This window comes from Ischnura elegans, chromosome 12, assembly GCF_921293095.1.
Source record: "Ischnura elegans chromosome 12, ioIscEleg1.1, whole genome shotgun sequence".
NCBI classification, from domain to species: Eukaryota; Metazoa; Arthropoda; class Insecta; order Odonata; family Coenagrionidae; genus Ischnura; species Ischnura elegans.
Window position 1 is genome coordinate 6,169,299 of NC_060257.1, and position 20,463 is coordinate 6,189,761.

Here is a 20,463-nt window from a genome sequence, read left to right on the forward strand (position 1 = left end):
CTTAGAAGCTCTGCTGAAGTTATTCTTTGCGCACGCGGAAGTTTTGAAGTAAACGCTATCCAAATGAACGTTAATTATATCTTTAAATGAACTTCGTTATAACTTGTCAAAAATCCATCCAGATAGTTAGTATTTAAAAGGATAAAAATGTATTTACTACACATTCGGAGCCTATTTTACTTAGTCCGAGTCATGGTATCCTAGAGTTAAACCATGGCAGGTATTGTGGTCCCTTATTGTTCGCGGAGAAAACGACGCCTTAAATCTGTCAGTTTTGTAGTCTATTTCCCTAATCTTATCCATTTGGTCTTTCTACCACAATAATTAAACGTACAAAATGAACTAGTTGTTATTAATATAAAAGCGGAAGATTATCTCAATAATCGATTTGTGCATGAGTTAAAGGATGCCGCAAATTCTCCCCCTGGCGGCCTAAGTCTCCGATTCGTGCGGGTCTTTAAATACATGGATGAACTCTCCCTGGCTCATATTTCACTCGCCTCCTCTGCCAGCCACCTCTCTCGTCTTTCGTTGGCTGCTGCTGCTACTCACTACGACTACTACTACTACTACGACAGGGGCTGGGAGGAGGCAAGGTGGGTGGCTGCGTCCTTCGCCACTCCACCCCCGTGTGAATGTGTGCGGGGCAGAGAGTGGTGGTGGTTCATGGGCCCCCGACACAGAGAGAGAGAGGACCATGACCTGCCTCATCAAGAAGAAGGGACGGGGGTAGTGTGGTGGGGGGAAGAAAGGGAGGGGGGAGCGAATGAATCGGAAGAATGCGGGAGTGGGTGGGGTTGGGGGCGGGAGGGAGGGAGGAGGTGGAAAGGGGAGTGCTCTTTTTTTTCCCTCCCCCACACCCTCCCTCCACCGCACGAACACTCGCCATTTCGGATTTAAAACGGATAAACTTGCAACGGCGAGGAGAGCTTTCCGCGAAAAGAAGAATGCATTAAGAGAATAGGAAAAGGAGTGAGACGAGGGTGCGCACTGTCACCCGTAATTTTTAATGTTTGCATTGAGGAAGCCAGCAATGATATCGAGGAGAAGGCTGCAGGTGCCTACATCCACGGAGGAAGAATTAGTATCCTGCGATTTGCTGATGACATCGCAGTCAGAGCCGAGACAGAGAATGATTCGAAGAATACTTGGATAAATATGGGAAGGATTATAGCCAGATATCATCTATAAATAAGCAAAAATAAGACTAACATATTAGTATTCAGCAAAAGAGAGGAGGCTAGGACACAACATAACAAAAAACTAGGAAAAGCTTGAATAGGTTGTGTCACCTAGGGAGCCGAATTACCAACGATGGGCGAAGCAACACAGAAATAGTCAGTGGAATAACTCAGGCAAGAAGGAATTTCTACGGAAAGAAGTATGTACTTACGGCTGGAAATACGAGTATAGAAATGAGGGAACAGGTGCTGAGAAATCAAGAGCGGAAGGATTCGGAATGTGGTGTTACCGAAGAATGATGAAGATAAGTATGCGATGAGGAAGATCTAAGAAGAGTGGTAGAAAGCATAAGTCTTTTTAAAAACTGTTAGGAGTAGACGGGACAACTTACAATTAGTTGGCCACATTGAGAGGCATTATGGCTTGATTAAAATAATTGTTGAAGAACAGGTTGAAGGGAAGAAGGGTAAGGGACGGCCCCGAATTTGTTACATAAGACATGGTATAAAGGATGTAAAAGTGAATGTGTCTTTGAAAAGGCTAGCGGATAGGAGAACGGAATGGAGAACTGTGTCAAGACAGTCTTAGGGTTGTTAACGAGTTTCGAAGATTTCACATAGTTTTCAAGTAAAATCGTCTAGTGTGAGCATCAAAATGCTTCGTTTAGTCTGGTGAACGTGTAATAAATACGGCCGTTAAACTGTCGAAATACATTAATTCCCCGAGGCCGTACTCGTAATGGGCAATAAAAGGGGGACAGTAATCGAAAGGATAAGGGGTTGGGAAGTATATTCCGTGATGTTGATTTAAATTTCGATGTATTTTTTCGGATGGCGCAGAATTTTTTAATCCTATTAAATAATAATTGCTCTTCTTGATTTTGATTGGCCGCTAAGGTTTTCCTTCTCTAGGAAGTTAACTTTCAAAGAAATTCTGTTCGCTTGAAACAGTGTAGTATTTTGAATGAATGGATGAAGGCGATACTTGGTGGAAATTATGAACGTAAACAGTACGTGGCAAATGAAACATCTACATCTGCTTTATACCCTGCGAGTCATCTGGGGTGTTTTTCAGAGGGTGATCAATCACCAGCTTGTAAGACATGCTCACCTCACGTTCATGAAATATTGCGCACAATTTCAAAAAAGACGTCCACATTCATGAAAAAGCAAAACTTGCCACTGTCAGTAATTCCTAATGTAAACCCATGTAAGAATTATTCACTGGAGAAATATAAACACGCTATGAGTCGTCCTAGCTAGTGGCGTCATTTTTTAAAATCGAGATACCATTGCTATCCTTGGAAGTACGAGGAAAGAATGACACTTTAAATCTCTTGTGTTTTTACAATTGCTCATTTGGCTATCCCCTCTATCCCAGTGATAATGACGCTTACAATAAGTCGTTGAAATCGATCGGTGTACTTATAAAGCCGTGTGAAAAGTACTAAGTGGGTAGCCTTTTAAGTGTCAGGAATGAAGAAAACTATTAGAATCACAGTAACGCATTTTTTATATTGTTTTTCGAAGTACTCTCCACAATAGTCAATGCACTTATGCATTCGATGGAACCAGTCATTATAACATTTATTCCATTTCCGATTCCATTTGTAGGCATCAACCGCTTCTTCAGACGTTTGGAAGCGGTTGATGGAAGCATCTCGTAGCATATTCTTGATTTTGGGGAATGTGAAAAAATCATTCGGGCTTGAGTCCGGGCTGTATGGAGGAAGATCAAGAATTTCTACGTTTTACCGTTCCAAAAACGAATTTGTGACTCGATCGGTGTGTGAGCTTGCATTTTCATGATGGAACGTAAAGCGTCAATTGGGGTTATCTTTCCGAAGCTCGGTTATCACTTCCGGCAAGCAAATGATCGTTTACCATTAAGCATTAACTGTTCTTTGATCTTCAAGAGCTACATGCCCTGATTTGGCTACGAACGATGCGACCATTTTCTTGGAAACGCTGCGAGAGCGAACAACTTTTGTCGGTTTGAGCTCACGCTGGAAGACACATACTGAAGATTGGCGATTTGATACAGCCTCGTAGCTATAGATCCATAATTCATATCCATTAACGATGGTGTGAGCGTGCTTTGATGCTCCTGAGTTGAATCGTTGTAGAGTATTTGGACACCATTTGACTCGAGCTGCTTTCTGTTCTTCTGTGAGGAGGTGCGGTATCCAGCGGAAAAGCTATTTTTAACACCCAACTCTTCGTGTAAGATCTTTTGAACTGAGGTCCCTGAGATGTCCAATGATACCTGAATCTCACGGTATGTAACATGACGATCTTCCCCAATCATGTTATGCACATCATCCACTTTTTCTTGAGCGACGGCGGTTTTTGGTCGCCATTCTCGCGGTTCGTCTCTGAAGCTAGAGCGTCGTCGCTGAAACTCTGCATACCAGCGATAAACGGTTGTCTTTGATGGTGCTTCTTCGCCAAAAACGACAAAAAGTTCAGTAGCGCATTCTTGCTGAGTGAGGCTTCGTCGAAAGTTATAGAAAATGATGGTGCGGTACTGTTCGTGACTTAATTCCATCTCGTACAGCGAATTGGGAACTTTGACACGCCACCGCTTCAAAACTATCTGGTATCATGTTCCTGTACGTGTTTTTGTTTCCTACCTAGAGTTAGGATGGGTGCGAGTGGATGTTGGCTTTATAAGCATGCGGCCAAGATGGAAAAACTCCGAAGCCATATGATCTAACCCCTCTCCGACCTTTCCGTGTCTAGGGAGACAGCTGATTCTATCAATAGCATTTGTTGACGTGTGGCGGTGAGTTGATTCCTTTCGAGTGAAAATTTATTTCTATCGAAGATTGGACTCAGGTTAAAGAAAAACTATCAGTTTTTAGATCAAAAGTACGTTTTAGGTCTATACACTCTTTAACTTATATCGATTTTCCATCAAAATACGGACTTCATTTATTAGTGTCATTTAAGTTCAACATTTGCTTGGAGTCGCCGAACAGCCATGTTGACTGCCATTCTTGTCAACCTCTACGAAATACCCTGCTAGGCACCTCTGGGGTGTTTCATAGGGGATGACCAATCACAAGCATGCGTTAGGTACGTACGCACTACATGATAGACAAAAAATGTGTCACGTTTGACTAATTGAATTCACTTTTTGACGTAAAGTTAATTCTTTTCGAAAACTCCGGCGGCTTTCGCAAACAAATGCCTATCCAGATTAATCCATGAAACTTAGTGCCGTTTTAGTGAAATCATACAATGTCTGTAAATTCTAGCACCATGCAAACAGCTAATTTAACGAAATGTATTGTTTTTCGATGTGTGCGAATTCACAGCAAATTACCAGTGGATGCAATCCGCATCCCACCAAAGTTCGGGCTAATTGCGTGATTCCAGAACACCCAGGGTTCCATTTACATTTTTCGTATATTTTGACAAGTATCACCTTCGCAAAAATTTTGATTATGCAACACAATTTCCGGAAAAAGTAGTTCGGAAAGCCTTTATTTTACGGCCGTCAGTCAGTGACACACAATTTGGATAGTATATTTTGTCATTTTCATGTAAGTGACATGAATGTACTCGGAGCTACCTCCTCAACCATTCGCTTTTGATCTTTCAACTAGCCGGTCGTCATTTAGCCTCGCGATTTCGTTGCGTCAGCTGTTGTTCCTTGTCGTCTCTTTCGAGGGATGTGATGTGTGCGTGCACTCAGTCGCCTCAGGGAAGAACGGACGCGCTCACTTGGCTGGGAATCCAGTTTTTTAAACCGAGAATCCCCGCGCATTGTCACTTTCAATTCTAACCGAGTTGCTCTCTCGTCACCGTTTTAGGCTTGCAGCTGCTGCACATCGAATATTTCGCTGCCTACTTGGCTGGTCATTCTTCTTTTTCACATATTTATCTCAGCTTCAAGATGATGGGCCCCAAACACATAATACTGCTTTTGTTTTTACTGAGACCTGGAGCCGTATTTCAGAAATTGACGGAATCTTGAGTCCTTACACACTGCCTCCGTGGTTCGTATCTCAGTCTCAAGTTGAGTTTGAGGTCGTATTTTCGAAGTCAACTGCGCCTCAACTCACTCGAGCGAGTGTTTTTGGTGAAATTTAACAAATAGTACATTTTCCTAAACTCTTATGCCTCACGGTCTCGTGCTCATAGAAAACTAGCATCACTTGAGTACAATAGGTCGCGTGCAAGTATTTTTATGAGAGAGGCATTTCATTTCCAAAACTTGCGGAGACGTCGGCGGACATCTTGAAACTTGTCGACTCAATTTGAATTGGAACTCAACTTATCAACTGTGGAGTATTGCGTGAGCGATCTTTAGGACTCTTAATACCGACTTAGCTACCGAGTCGCGTTTGAGTCAGGATCAAGACTTGAGGTTGTTCTGGAATATATTCTCTGGTCTTAGTGTTTTCATAATGCTAGTAACGATTATTTAATTAAAGGATTGAGTGCTTAGAGCTACCGGAGTAAGTGTAGGGGTTCCCGTTGCAAATCCCGTACAAGTCATAAATTGTTTCCTTTGAAGTTTTCGCTCCTTTTATGCGAGTAAACCCGTGAAGGTATGCCGATGGGTAGTAAGCAGTTATTTCGTACAAAATCTTTAACCTAAGGATCACAAAACGTTTCCACTTGAATTTTATCCTTTCCTTGTTTTAACTCTGATTATTCGTAAGGTGAAAATCGTTTTTCATTTTTTGCTAACTCGTGAGCTTAGAGTGCTATTTTCCTCCTCTCAATTTTTTCTATGGAATCGCTTGGAAGAAAAAAGGAAAAAGTATCACACCATCCATTATTCTTTCTGAGGAAGGAGTTCGTTGTGTTCTTATTTTTGATTGCTTGGGTTTTTTTCGTTTGTCGGATGCCAATTGCCGTATCGCTAAACTGTCTCCGCGTTATGACAGATGTGTTCACATTGATGTATTGTGGAATTGATTACGAAAACGAGACTATGCGAGAACGGGTGACTTGCATCTCTCGGGTATGGATTCAATCTCAAAGGGAACTGATGTAGAAGAGAGCATGGAAGGCAAAGAAAATAATGAGGAAATTTGAACTGCAAGGGAAGGAAATTTTACTATTCGGAAAATATACGTGAATAGCATCGAAGTTCAGTAATGCTTTCAGTGATGGATGGCCATATGTACCCAAGTAAAATTTACGCCCTCTGTCACTGTTGAATCCCACCACTTATCAGTTAATCACTCATTGTGCTTTCGTCTTGTAGGTCTTCTTAAGTCGCCGATGTTTCGACACATATAACTCATCCCAGGGATTTCTTTTGGCTTCTCCTTCGTCTGAACGTTATAAACACCCTCTGCTAAATTGACACTTCGTTCAGCTGGCTCAAAATGGCCCATGCCACTTTCTAATGAATTAGGGCAAATGACACAGATTCACGATGTTGCATTGGTAACGCTACCGCTTCGCAGTTAGTCAGCGGAACTTAACTTTCTCGGCATACCTCGTACGAATGAGTCACGGGTGACTCCATTTTCATTTTCTATCCGTGAGACACTGAAATTAAAATGTTAAAAAGTGTAATAGCATAGAGTAAGTATACTATATACTTACTCTATGGTAATAGTGTCTCAGTTTCCACATCTACCATAGTTGATATTCCTGCCCTCACTTTCTTACGTCTAAAATTGGTTGTAATGTAAACCCTGTTTTAGTACAGTACCAGAATTACGGCTATCTAATAATATGATAAAATGTAAGTAGTTTTTGGGTATTTAGGGATGTGATTGTTCCTGCAGGTAATAAAGAAGAAACGCTCTATTATCCATTAATTAAAGTATTAATTTAATTTAAAATATGTCGTTATCTTCCTTTATGTAGGCTATTCAAAGTAGGTAAGTCGCATTAGTATCAATTGAACTTTAGTGTAATGCTCTCTACGGACTAATCTGAAAGACCCTAACCTTCTCTTTTGGAAAAATAGACACCTCACAATCCTATGAGGAAATTTGATTAATTTCCGTAAAATGGAAATCTTATGTTGATGAAAATCGCTTGCATAGAAACATTCATATTTTCCATCAGCAGCAGCCGTTCTGTATTTGTATAAATTTTTACCGGACGACTCCATTCACATCGTATTTCATCTCCAATATCTAAAACCAAATATAATCCATCCAGATCTTCCCTAAGTACAAATGGGCTCTTTCACAATATTTTAAACTGTTAATTACGATAGAGTTCGAAAGAAACCCATTTTTCTGTTTTTAGATCCGTCGTTTAAAGCCTTCATTTCGAGGTAATCGTGTCGAAGAATCCACGGTCATAACCTTTCGGATATAATGTGATGACGATAACAATAAACGAGTATTAAGAGTTTTGCTTACATCAGGTGATTGCGTCAGCAAAAATAAGTTTTCATTGATTTATTGAGAACACGAGAATATTTCGACAATATTTAGTAGATAAATTCATTTAATTTCTGAGTAAATCAGCTGAAGAATCTTCTGTTACCTTTAAAATGTCTTGATATCACTGTATTCCTGTGGTCAGCAATTCTGCTCCGTTTGTAATATGACTCCAAAAATTCTTTTGTATAGGACTAGAGACTACGATGGAGAACTTGGAAATAATACTAATAATTTATTCTTCCATGCATACATATTTTTTACACATTACATCCATTCAAGGAAATAAGGAAGCCTATAAAGCAATAAACCTGTGTTTAGGCTAACTTCAAATTTCATAAATTGCGGAAATGATAACGCACACAACCAAAATACACAATACTTACCTTGAGAAAAAAAAATATTATGTGCGTAATAATAATATTATAACAGCTGACCGTAAGATGAGATACAACTTGTAATGTACTACACATATGATGCCTAGGGTATTTTCTGCAATATACCGACCCTTTACCATAACTTTTCGATGTCTTCAAAAGTCAATCTAATGGATTTTTAAGCAGAGCATACCCTGAACTCATCTAACCCTCTACATCTTCATAATACTCTGCGAGCCACCTCTAAGATGCTAATTTGAATTTACTTTAAATGCAGTATTCAACATCTACATCACCATAAAACACTGCTAGCCACATTTTCGGTGCTTGGTAGGGGGTGATCAATCACCAGCATGCGGAATGCAAGAGGACCCCCACACCACCACCACGAGGCCATAGAAAATAAGGCATGCAAATAAAAATGACGTGCAAATTCATGCACTGGCAAAATTCGCCAACTGTTAGTAACTGTTATAGAAAGCCCATACACGGCGAATTATTATTAAAGTATTCTACCGATTAAGGTAGGTTTCCAAGGAGTAGTGATGGACTTAGTCGGTCATTCTCGTGATCCCAATCACGGTGACCATTCATTTGAGTGACTCTGTCATGAACGGGAGGTCATGGGGCCGATTGTGTAACTTGGCTACCTTTCGATCGTTAGAGATCCGTTCACTCTCGATTGAGTTCCCGGTATTCGAACGTTAGCTGTAAGTGCGATTGTGTATGGACGATCGTCAACAAGCAATCGAAAGTTACGACGTTGTCATATTTACTTGGAATTGGGAATAAGTTTCGCGATTGTTTTCCTTGAGCGCATGCGCAGTAAGGCCGAGAGTGGCTGTGTTTGTTTTGAAAAGCGAAACTAAGTAAACAATATTGGTTTCAGAGACAATCGGCCAATTAAGTTTATATTATTGAAAGAATTTAACTTTGCGTATAAATCAATCTTTCTCAATTCAGTATTAAATACCTTCCTTTCCGTTGGAGCGTAACTGATATTTGGGATAAGTAGTTTTTACTCAGATATCGCTGACTATTTAGAAATGCCGCGGTAAGTCTCCATTTCGTTACTTTTGCAATTCGCTAAATAATAACTTGTATCATTTGTAATTGACTTAATTCATTTAGAGGAAATATATGAGCGGATATTCGATATTGATAGGCTCTCGTCTTCGCCTTTGTGTGTCTGTAAGGAGCAATGCCGCAGAATATTGAATATTTGCAAGAAATAAAAACTGACGAGTGTGAATTAGTACGACGTCTTAATAATAGTCGTAAGGTAAACAGTTAAAAAAGCACGTAACTCATGAAATAAATAAGTACGTTAATATTCTCAATAAAAAACATTCTCATCATCACAAACCTTTCACCTATTACTTGAAAGAAAAAGCAAATATGCAGAGTCATCTTTGATATCTCTTCTCGTCTCAAACACCCGAATATCACTTCAAAAATTTACCCTTTTTGAGGAAACCATATCGCATCAGAGACATTAATTGAAGTACATAAACCTTATAAATTCAACTTAATTTACGACGTCATTGAGAAGTTAAAATAAACTATTTGAATACATAAATTAAATCATTTACTTGTCAATAACCGCCCGATGATCCGAATTAAATTAAACCTCGTAGAGAATATAATTTTGGCAATTTATTATATCACAACTATAATTTACCTAATATACTATAGTGGAACCACGTTTAAATCAAGCATAAAAAAGGATAATTTCAATTGAATTGCACACACATTACATAGCGAAGCAATTGTAAACGTCCTCATCTTTGTATCGTATAGTAAACTAACACGTACAAATTGTATTTATCGATGTAATTTCACTACTTATTCACGTTATTAAAAACATAACACAATGATATATAAATTAAAAATAGAATGTATAATTCACTTAATTCCACATGAGTTAATTTCATTTCAATTGCACACACATTACACAGCGAAGCAAATGTAAACTTGCTCATCTTTATACCATAGTGAACTAATACGCACAAATTGCAATTATTTATGTCAATTCACTACAAATTCACGTAATCAACAACATAACACTGCGTTTTATGAATATAATTGATTGCATAATTCACTTAATCCCAAAAAAAGGACAAACAACGTGGCCATGAAAGGTAATAAACATTTAAATTCCATCCCAAACCTCACCTGCGAACGATTCGATAGCCTTATCGTCAAGTGATGTGTTGACGAAGAGATGCTTTCGATCGAGAGCCGGAATACTTTCGAACGTAAAGTTACACAATCGCTCCTTCAATTGTTTTCGAGTTGTTGATCAAAATTCCACGGGAACCGGATCGTTACGTTCGAACGTAAAGTTACACAATCGGCCCCCATGATTGAATGGGTCATGATTGTGGAAAGTGGACGGCAATCACGACCGAGTGGGCAATCACGACCGAGGGGGCAATCACTACCCTGTTGTCAGTCATGACCCGCTGATCGCTCTCTACTTAAGGGCAATATCTATGTAGCTTGTTAAACGAGAGATGAGTTGTTATTATTATCATTAATCTATAAAGTTTTTTCATTTGTTAAAACCAGAAACTAGTTAATTTTTATCTTAATTACTTCCAAAACATTTGCAAATACAGAATGTGCCTTAAATGTTGTTTATTACACTCCTTTTATTGTTTTTCAAGATACAGAATCAATGATAATTTCCAATCATTCGTGGGGCATGGGGTTAGTGATCAATATTTTATTATGGAAAGGCAATATAAATAATGGAACTGATTGAAAGGCATGAGAGATAAATGAGCTCTTTCAAGATTTTCGGCATATTCCTGAGATATGAAGGCCATAGGTACCCTGAAATGTCGATTATAGAAAACTTTACAATTATTACGAACATTGCCCCTAAAAGTGATTGCAATACCATGCCATTCATCACCACGAGTGAAAGAGCAGTCAAAAACGGTCAATTCAGGTCGCGAGTGACGATCATCAACCGCGACATCTTCGAAGAATGATAGCGATTGGACTGTGTTTGAGAACGACCTATGCAATGAACAATCACGAATGACCTAAAGGCTAGCGATTGACGGAGAACGACCACGATCACGAATGACCTGCGTCTAGAACAATCATGAATGACCGACGATCGCGACTGATGGAGAACGTCCACGGTCACGAACGAACGACGTGAGGAAATGACCCTCTCGGTCATCTAAATGATTCCGTTCACCGATCAATCTCGGAGATGACCCTGGTCACATGATTCGATCGTTCATGACCGACCCATCACTACCAAGGAGTGCTTAAGAAGAATTCCGGGAGCCTCCCCGTACATCATGCACTTCCCTCTTCAGTGCACAATAAAACCTACTACCTTTCATTCTATCTAAAAGTCCTATTCTTTTCCTTCCTCTCCCTCGTCTACCAAACATTCTACCCTCTAACACTGTTTTTAACATCCCCTTCCCACTAAGTAATCGCTCCATCCACACCTTCTGTCTCCTCCGTATCTCATGTAAAAGTTGCATCTCCTCACCCACCATGTCCAGCGCTTCGTTGTTCCTCCTCCTCTCCGTCCACTTCACCTTCTCTATTCTTCGCCACACCCACATCTCGAATAACTCGAATCTTCTCTCGTCCTCCTTCCTAAGTGTCCACGTTTCTGTTCCGTGAAGTGCTACACTCCACATCAGACTCTTCACTAACCTTTTCTTTAAATTCTTGCATAGCGAACCTATCAGAAGCACCCTCCTTCCTGTTCATGAAAGCCTCCTTAGCTAATGCAATTCTCTTCCTGATTTCCTTAATACTGTATCCGTTTTCCTCTGACGTACTGACTAAATAGTTGAACTGCTCTACCTGCTCAAGTTTTTCACCACCCACCTTTTTCTTAAGTCTCACATTCCTCGCTCGTGATGCTTCACAAAACTGTATAACCTTGGTTTCCTTGTGATTAATCCTCACCCCATATTCCTCACAACGCTCGTATAAAGCATCCACTAAAGCCTGCAGTCCCCTCGCTGACTGGCTAATCAACGCCTGATCATCCGCGAATCTCACTGATTTGAAAATCATTCCTCCCACTTTTACTCTTGCTTCTAACTCATCCCACGCTTCCCTCACCATCTCTTCAGCGTACACATTAAAGAGTAGCGGCGATAGAGGACAGCCTTGCCTCACTCCTTGGCCCATGCTTGCCCACCCAGATTCTCCGTCCGCTACCCTCACTTGCGTAGTGTGGGCCATATACAGATTACGAATCAGTCGCCTATCCCTCCAATCTACACCTACCTACACGGCGAAAACAATGGAAAATAAAGCATGCTAATAGTCGTCCTAGCGAGTGTCGCCATTAAATATATTAATCGAGACACCGTATCTATCCTTAATATTTATAGTTAACAGTTATTTTTTCTGTTTTGCAGTCCGTTACCTTAATTCTCGTGATCACGTCTACAGTACCATCATCTACGTGATCACGTCAAATGTGCGACATTAAACGAAGGATATGTTTCAGATCATCTGAGAAAGACTCTTCTCCGAATTTTTAAAGTGTACTTAGCCTATATTGTACTCCACGCTGTCGTAAAGGTTCCCACCCTAACTCTCCTAACATATTGGAGACGCTGCACTTTTTATCGTAACAACTCATCACGAATCAGGCCGCCCTGCGCTCTACTCTATCGATATCAGATATCAGTCCGACTTCGTGAGGGCCCTGCACGCTGGAGCATACTCCAAAGTGACGCCTTGCTATTTCATTAAAGTATTCTACCGATTAAGGTAGGTTTATATGGAGCTTCACGAAGCATTCCGGCAGTCTTCCCTCCCTTCGTGCACTTCTCTCTACAATTCAAAATAAGTCCTACCCTCTTTTATTCTAGCTAAAAATCGTATTGTCTTCTCTTCCTACCCAGTATTCTACCCTCCAACACTGTTTTCAACATCCCTTCCCCGCTGAATACTCACTCCGTCCATACCTTCTGTCTCCTCTGTATCTCATCATGAAGCTGCCTCTCCTCACCCACCATATCCAGCACTTCTTCGTCACTCTTGCTATCCGTCCGCTTCAGCTTCGTCGTTATTCTCCGCACCCACTTCTCGAACGCCCTCAAGTCTTCTCTCGTCCTCCTTACTCTGTGCGGAATAAATATTAAATATGCGGAAGCCCTCCGAGGAAGGCGAGCGTACATTCGTGGTCTTCGAGTTCGATCCCCCGTCGCGTGTGCATCGCCTCCTTTTCTCTTTCCTTTGCGCTGTGCTCGTCAACCCTCCCCCCACCCCACTCTCTTTCTGCGGAACTTGTGCCCTTATCCTCTGGGGAAAATAAACACGCGCCCCACGCCCCCTCCCACCCCAGTTTTACGACCTCGGCGCCAACCTGCCTCAAGTCCCTCGACGTCCCTCCCCCACTTTTCACACACACACACGTTCTACGGGCCGCCACCCCTTTGCCCATTCATCGCACAACAACACCACCACCCTCTCCCCCCCAATTAACCCCCCCTCCTCCCTCGCCACCCTTCCACCGGGCTTTCAATCGGTTATCGGGCCATCCCACGTGATGAGCAGTCCTCGCCTCTCCCACGTACTCCCTGTCCAGTCCGTCCTGGACGCAGTTTCATTCGTCGTCTTCGATCATTTAACTCCTCTCTCCGAACTGGGCCCGGCGCGGCTTGTTGAGGCTTTACCTTACCACTCAAACCTCGGAAGATTTTTGGCCCGGCCGGTAGCACCTCGCCGCCCATCTCGATCCTAAGGGACAAAATTATTTTTTCAATCGTTTCAGGCGATAATTGTGCAAGTTTTTAATCTTCACGGTACACTTAACTGATTCAGGCGTGATATAGTAAAAGTTCGACGTATTGATGTGAAAGGTAGTTCATCAATAATTTAATGGGCGCGACGCGTTTCGGCTCACGGAGCAATCATTTGGTACAACACTATGTATGGACTAAAGTATTAGTGTACCAGATGATCGCTCTCGAAAAGCGTCGTACGCATCAAATTATTGTGGAAAAGTACCAACTACCTTTCGTTTCAATGTGCTAATCTTCATGATGAAATGCACTTGTAACTTCCGCAGCACAGCAAAATGGCAGTGGACTTCCGAAACCCATTTTAAGATTATTTCATCAAGTGTAGCGTTTACAATTGTGTATCGACATGAAGTGAAAAATTGAGGAAATTTGCGTGTATCCTTCCTCTGCTTGATGTCCTCTGCTTAATGTCGCTATGTGTTTTATCCGAATTAACATCGAGTCTCGCCATAATACTTTATGTTTTCCGATTGATAATTTAAAACGACGTTGATGCTTTCATTTTTTGTACCTCTAGTGTATTCTCGGTCCCCAAACTGTTGCTTGATTTAAGTATCCGCTAAATTGATGATGTTTCCCGGGAGTTTCTTAGTCTTTCGAGCTGGGATTATTCTCCCACCTCACAATTTTAGTGAATTGATTCGTTTGAAAGATGTTATTTAACATTGGCATTTTTATGCTTGCTCTTGTGGACTTACTGACAATCGCAGAAATTTCTCAAGATTTTGATTAATCGTCAAATAATGTCTCTTATGGTCACTGACTCTATATGCCTCTAGAAACTTTCGCTTTGCCTTTCTTAATGTCCACGAATATCCCAGGTCGGCTATTTATAATTACACGACTACCGTTACATTTAACAGACTAATATCTTCAATTTAGCGGTCATTGGTAATACGGATTGTGTAACTTAAGTGATTATTGTGGGGGGCAGCTATCTTTCGGTTTTCATGCCAGTCACTTTTATTTAAAAAGACTAGCTAAAAGTAATTTTCTTCACATTTTGTGCTTTATTTCTGGTATTTTAATAATCGGTACCGGAGTCGACCTGGTTACACATCCATGCAGATATCTTAATCTGTCTAGTTGGTCCAATGGCGTGAATGCGAAGCATCCGTGCGGCAAACAGAAAAATGAGCCGAAATTCCGTTTCTTAGCGCACAATTAACAAACTGTTACCGCTAAAGCAATGTGCATGCCATCTTTTCCCTTAGAAATAAACTAAATTTTAACTTCTCTTATTTCTGTTTTGAATCCAAGCAGCAGTCGATTTGAGATATTTGGCTTGATGAATTTTACGTGTATTACTCCTTTTTATCCCACCGTGGTAATCGATTTTGTGTTACGTGATCCCGCGGAATTATTTTCTATTTGGAAAGCGGAGAAATCGATCGTTATCGTGTGAATGTGTCTTGTGTGGGAAGGTCTTCGGCCATATAAAGTACTAATTCCTCTATTGCTCTCAACCTAACGAAAAAATATTCCTCGTACATCTAGTCATCTTTTGTAACTGAAAAGCGCAAAAGGTGCCGCCTAATTTTCATCGAGAAAGGAATCGCTCACAAGAGCATGACCAACAACGGACCATGCGAGGCCGAGGGGACTCGGTGACGATCTTGGCTGGAGTATATGACGTGACCGACCGTCCTGCGTATGCTTTAAGGCCGTCAGTTTTTCACCGAAAATAGCTTGGGGAATAAGTGACGGATCGACAGTTTTAACAGTGTGTGTCAATATTCAAGCTCTATCGAAAGACGGCAGTTTAAAAACTACTGAACGAGCCCTACTTCCTATCTCTCTGGCATGTCCTAATTTTTGGTCGTGGTCAGTTTTGTCCTAAGTTTTGGTCATTTGAAAACCTTGGGGAGAACAGAGGACCTTTTAATCGACCACATCATTAAAAACGATGGAATAATGAAAATTATCGCTGAAGGACAAGTGAAGGGGAAGAATGGCAGAGGGTGTCCACGGATGAGATACACGGAGCAAGTGGATGTAAATCAGAACAAATACGTAGGTGTTAAATGATTAGCCGATGGGATAATTGAGTGGTGGGCTGCGTCTAACCAATCTTAGGATTTGTGACTATTGATGAACATTTGGTGAGCATCTCTCCTCCGTGCGGTCAGTCAGCATATCGTATAACTGTAGTGCTTTTTCAGTGTGCTACTGTAGGTATTCGTAGGTCAGTCTGATCGTGGTGGAGCGCGCGTTCTCGGGAGACTAAAAGGTCGGCTGCTTGATATTTCCCGCCACCTCAGCGCCCCCATTCCGTAGGTTAGTGAACTAAGCAACGGGCGTTCCAGGCGGTGCCTTCGGAACCCGCGCGGTGACTGGTTTTTACGGGAACCACGGCGAGAGAGCAAGGGGACCATGGCGAAATGAAGTTATTTCACCAAGGCACGGCCTCTTAGTTAGCCGATCGGACGAGTAACCGCAGTCACGTAACTAGTGTTCCCATTACTGGCAAAAATCCGCCGTCTGTAGTTTGAAATACCACCACCGTTGTCGCTAGCTGCCGTCTCCAACACACAGTGTCCAATGTGCAGTAGGATGAATATTACGCATTTTCACTCCAGTTAAAACAATGTATTTTTCTTTGCTTTTATTTTTTTTCTAGCTATAAATTAATATTTGCAAGATCGATCTTAATATAAGCAAGAGCAATTGTGGCGTTAGTGCATACGAACCAATTTGGAATGTCAGCATTCCAGATAGCGTGATCCCTGGTGGTTATTATAGGCTCAAACGATAGTGTTTGTTCCTGTGTAGTTAATTTCGATCGGATTAAATTTGATTTAATTCCCATTTAATGTAGCTCACACGAAGAAAGAGAAGGACCTGGATTTTAATTTTTTTATTTCTCTGGGGGATTGATTCGCCATCATTCCCATTTCTCATGATATCGCTCCAGTTTGAGGAGTTTATTTTGGCCCCAGCCTTAGGTAACTGCTGAGTAAGACCGACTGTAAGTTATCGTGCTGGCAGTGATCGTTGAAGCTCTAAGGGAAGTAAGTATAGCTCAACAAGGTTAGGACACCAGTACAATCTTTGGAGTGTTAGAAAAAGAGTTGAAGAGCGCTTGCTGTGCACGCTAAATTATGAAGGAACTACAAATTAAACGGTTGCTAAGTTTCGGCCCATAGCATTTTTATTCATTTGACCAATATTGTTTCATGTGGTAACTTTTTTATTCCCTCCTTGCAATTATTTAGTTTTAAACGTTATAGCAGCTCAGCCTCGTTGAGCAGTATTGTTTAAATACTTGGTTGTATTGTATTACATTGTACTGTGAGAGGTTTCCGCTAATCAAGAATGATGTTCCGGTAAATTCCCTGGGAGTATCCTCCGCCCCTTTTCACTAGACTGGGAGTTCTTCCTCTTAGAAAGATGCACTCCTCTTAGGCACTAAAAATATTTTTTGTTAAAACTCCTCTTAGGTACTAAAGATATTTTGTGTAAAAAGCGGCAATGTGTCTAAAGAAATGGACAGACAGTTTATCGTGTTAATGATCGTCGTAGAGGCATCTGGGTCCGTATGCGTTGAATGTGCCTCGCCCTTTTTAAAACATCCTTTTTGCTCGTGGGACCTACATATTGTAATAGACAACCTAGCAAATTTAAGGAGGAGACTTTTGTACGACTTTTCTTTGATTAGCTGATCAATAGTAAATGTCTTCAAATGACATTGAAAATGTGCTTCGTTAAGATTTGTTTTCTTTTGTGGCCAGAGCCGAGTTGTATTGTAAATAAAGTTAGTATGTTTTTTTCTGTTGAAATATTCTTATGAATAATGAAATGTCCTTCCTTCATTAGAACAGTGCATTCAAAAATGCGTTGGCACCCTAAAAACATGCCTTTTGCGTAGTGGGGTACCTCTCTTCCAAATATGTTTATAAATAATGTATGAATGCATTTGTTTTTATGGAAGAGTAAATTATTATTGCTATATCACGGCTAGTGTTCCCACGAGTACGCGATGGGCCCAAGTAGCTCGACTTCATAGCGTTAGGGGTGGCTGCAGACGGCAGGGGGCGGATATGCGTGGTCGTGGACGCACGTTACCAAGGGGCCGACTACGTGCCTTCTTCGCCTATGCACTGAGGCCCCTGCCTCCACTTCCCGGGCCGGGGGGCGGCGGGAAGGAAACCTCGTGCGCCGCCCCCACCCCGTTGGTCAATAATTTGGGGAACTATTATTGGGGATAAGTTGTGCGGGGGTGGGTCAGCTCTAGTTGTGTCACGCTGTCGCGTATTGCTTCTCCGCATTCCGGAGGGTGGGAGGTAGGTTGGGGGAGTGGCAGGTAGCCGAGTGGCCGCCGTGATGATATCCCCGCTCGGCTGCCTGCCTCCCCCTCCCACCATGTGCGTGGGCTCTTTGTTTACCGCGGGCGGCACGGAAAGCGTGGACTTGTCATTTTATTCGGAGATATTTTTTTTTCACCGCGAGGTTTTCGCCCGCTCCGGAGAATCCTACTGCATTCCGGTCGTTCGGGATTTCCGCCACCCCTTCCTATTCTCCCGAACAATATCTGGATGGCAATATTTTTGCGCCCCAAATGATGAAATAAACGTGGCTTAAATCGTAATATATTGTTGAAATACACCCATCCCTATCGTTTGTGATCTTTTTGGGGTGGAATTCTGTAAAAACAGCCTAAATATCAAGTTGGCCTTATTTCATTTCATTGGACCTGCATTTATTCCTGAGAATTCCTATGTGTTGATTAGGATTCATCGGTTGTTTAATTTCGGTTCTATCTTAGTGGTTGTAGTGATATTATTAGTGACCGAAGTTGGATGGTATCGAGCGGCTGTTTCTGGCGAGATGGCGCTCCGAGGTGATACGTAGTGCGCCTTGGCCTGGGACAGAGGGAAAGGCTAACTTTAATCGTGAAATTATCTTCGATTCTTTGCTATATTTCAAACTAACCAACCCGCGTATCGGTCTTTCCTTTTTCCAGGAATTTTCAAGTGTGATAACGTCATCATGAAGTATGCCATACTTTCCTCGTACCAATCACATCGTTTGTGGGTTGGTATGCCTGAGGTTGGGGTTATAGGGTGTGAAAGTGGGTGGTCTACCTTTTATTTTGGAGTGAAGTTAGTCACAATGTACGTTCTGTGGTATCGAGCGGTTGTTGCTAGCGTCGGAGGAGCGGCTAGCGAAGACGTGGTGCGCGTTGGCCTGGGATAGAGGGAAAGGGAGGTAAACCTGGCCCGTGTGGGTTGGCAAGCCTGATTCCGCCGCCGCTTGCAGCGAGAGGGAAGAGGGGTGAGGCAACCAACCAACTCGACACAGCGCCGCCGCTGCGATAGGGAGAGAGAGAGAGAGAGCAGGGGGAGTGGGGGAGGGGGCAAGGAGGAGGGGAATAGAAAGGCCGGGACGGAGGGGCGAAAGTATAGTTGGCGTGGAAGGGGAGGGGTGTTTCTTCTTGAAGGGGGGGGAGGCATAGCGGGCTTTGCTGCTGCCTTCGCTTACACGGTGGGGCGGGCACCATGGGTTTTCCTCCAGTGAAAAACAGCCTAGGCTGGCTCAGCGAGTGTGCCTGAAAGGAGGGCCCCTCCTCGCCAGTCCTCCCCAGCGGCCCTACCGAACGCGCCACGGACGTTCCTCGCTCGCATACCGCGTTTCTCCCCGCGTGTCCCCTCTCCTTGGGTCGATATCGCCGTCCCAAGTAACGACGACGACCACGATGATGATGGAATCGGCGCGGCGGTGATGGTGGAGTTTTCCCCACGGCTTCGAAAGGAAGACGCGGCAACACGGCCCGCGAGCGACGGCGAAACGGAGGAGAGCGCAATCAAGATGCGAGCAAGTGCGTAAAAAAATCGTCCGTGCCTTCGTTGGTGTGGTGTTGGTGTGTGCTGCTGCCCGTGGCGGTTCCGTGGGATTCTGCTCTCGGCCGAGGGTCGTCGACGCTAGTGGCGCCGCGATCGGAGGGCGCGTCGGCACGGAGAACTAGCGCGTGAACAGTTGCCGCGTGCCGTCTGGCGTGTGTACAATTTCCTTGGGATTATACTGTGCTCGTCAGTGGATTACTCGGTGTGCCTACATGTTTGTGGAGTGTACAGTGTGCTGTGGTGTTCCTTTGCTGATCGTGGAGACGAGGATTTCTACGCGGAGGTTGGTAGTTTACCCTTGCTCATCCGTCCGCCCCTTGTAACTTCGTATTTGGGGGCAGAATCGATAATCGTGTCAGTGTGCTCGAAAGCTACGTCTTTCCCCCGAGCATTATTTTTCAATATTCCATCGGAGCTTCTAATATCTGCTGTGTAAACCACGTTCTTGTGGTGGGAATGTGCTGTTTTCTCTTCCACCCACCCCCTCCACCGTGTATGGCCGAGTTCTGTTCTCCAACGCCAACTTCTCTCATCGCAATGCGGCTACAATTTGCAGGTGCTCCGCTGCGGCTCCCGCAAAACATCCACGTCTCGCCACGTAATGCGAGTCCCCAGCATTCCCTCTGCTTGTGTTTGCTGGCCCCTGTGTATCGAGGGGCCTTCGGGCCCTGCATTCGCCCGTGCTAGCGGCGTGAGCCCTGCTGGTTATTCTGCGTGTCCAATCCTCTCGTTTTGGATCTCCCTCCACACTTGGCTGCTATTTACTTCGCGATAAGGCCCGCCTCTTGGATTCCCTCCGCTGGCGGCGCTGCTGCCAACTTGAGAGGCGCGCTGTGTATTTGGTGTCCGGAATTCCCACCACCACCACCGCACGCAGCCAGCGGCCCCTCCGT

At 42.9% G+C, this 20,463-nt stretch overlaps 1 protein-coding gene across 1 annotated transcript in view; it reads left to right on the forward strand.

Moving 5' to 3' along the window:
* Positions 1-465: 465 nt before the first annotated feature.
* The window catches only part of LOC124169525 (trithorax group protein osa), a 106,135-nt gene continuing 86,137 nt past the window's right edge, over positions 466-20,463 (forward strand). The window contains exons 1-2 of the mRNA XM_046548158.1: positions 466-729; positions 19,653-19,853. Of these exons, the coding sequence (XP_046404114.1) occupies positions 466-729; positions 19,653-19,853 (465 nt within the window). The remainder of the gene's footprint in view (positions 730-19,652; positions 19,854-20,463) is intronic.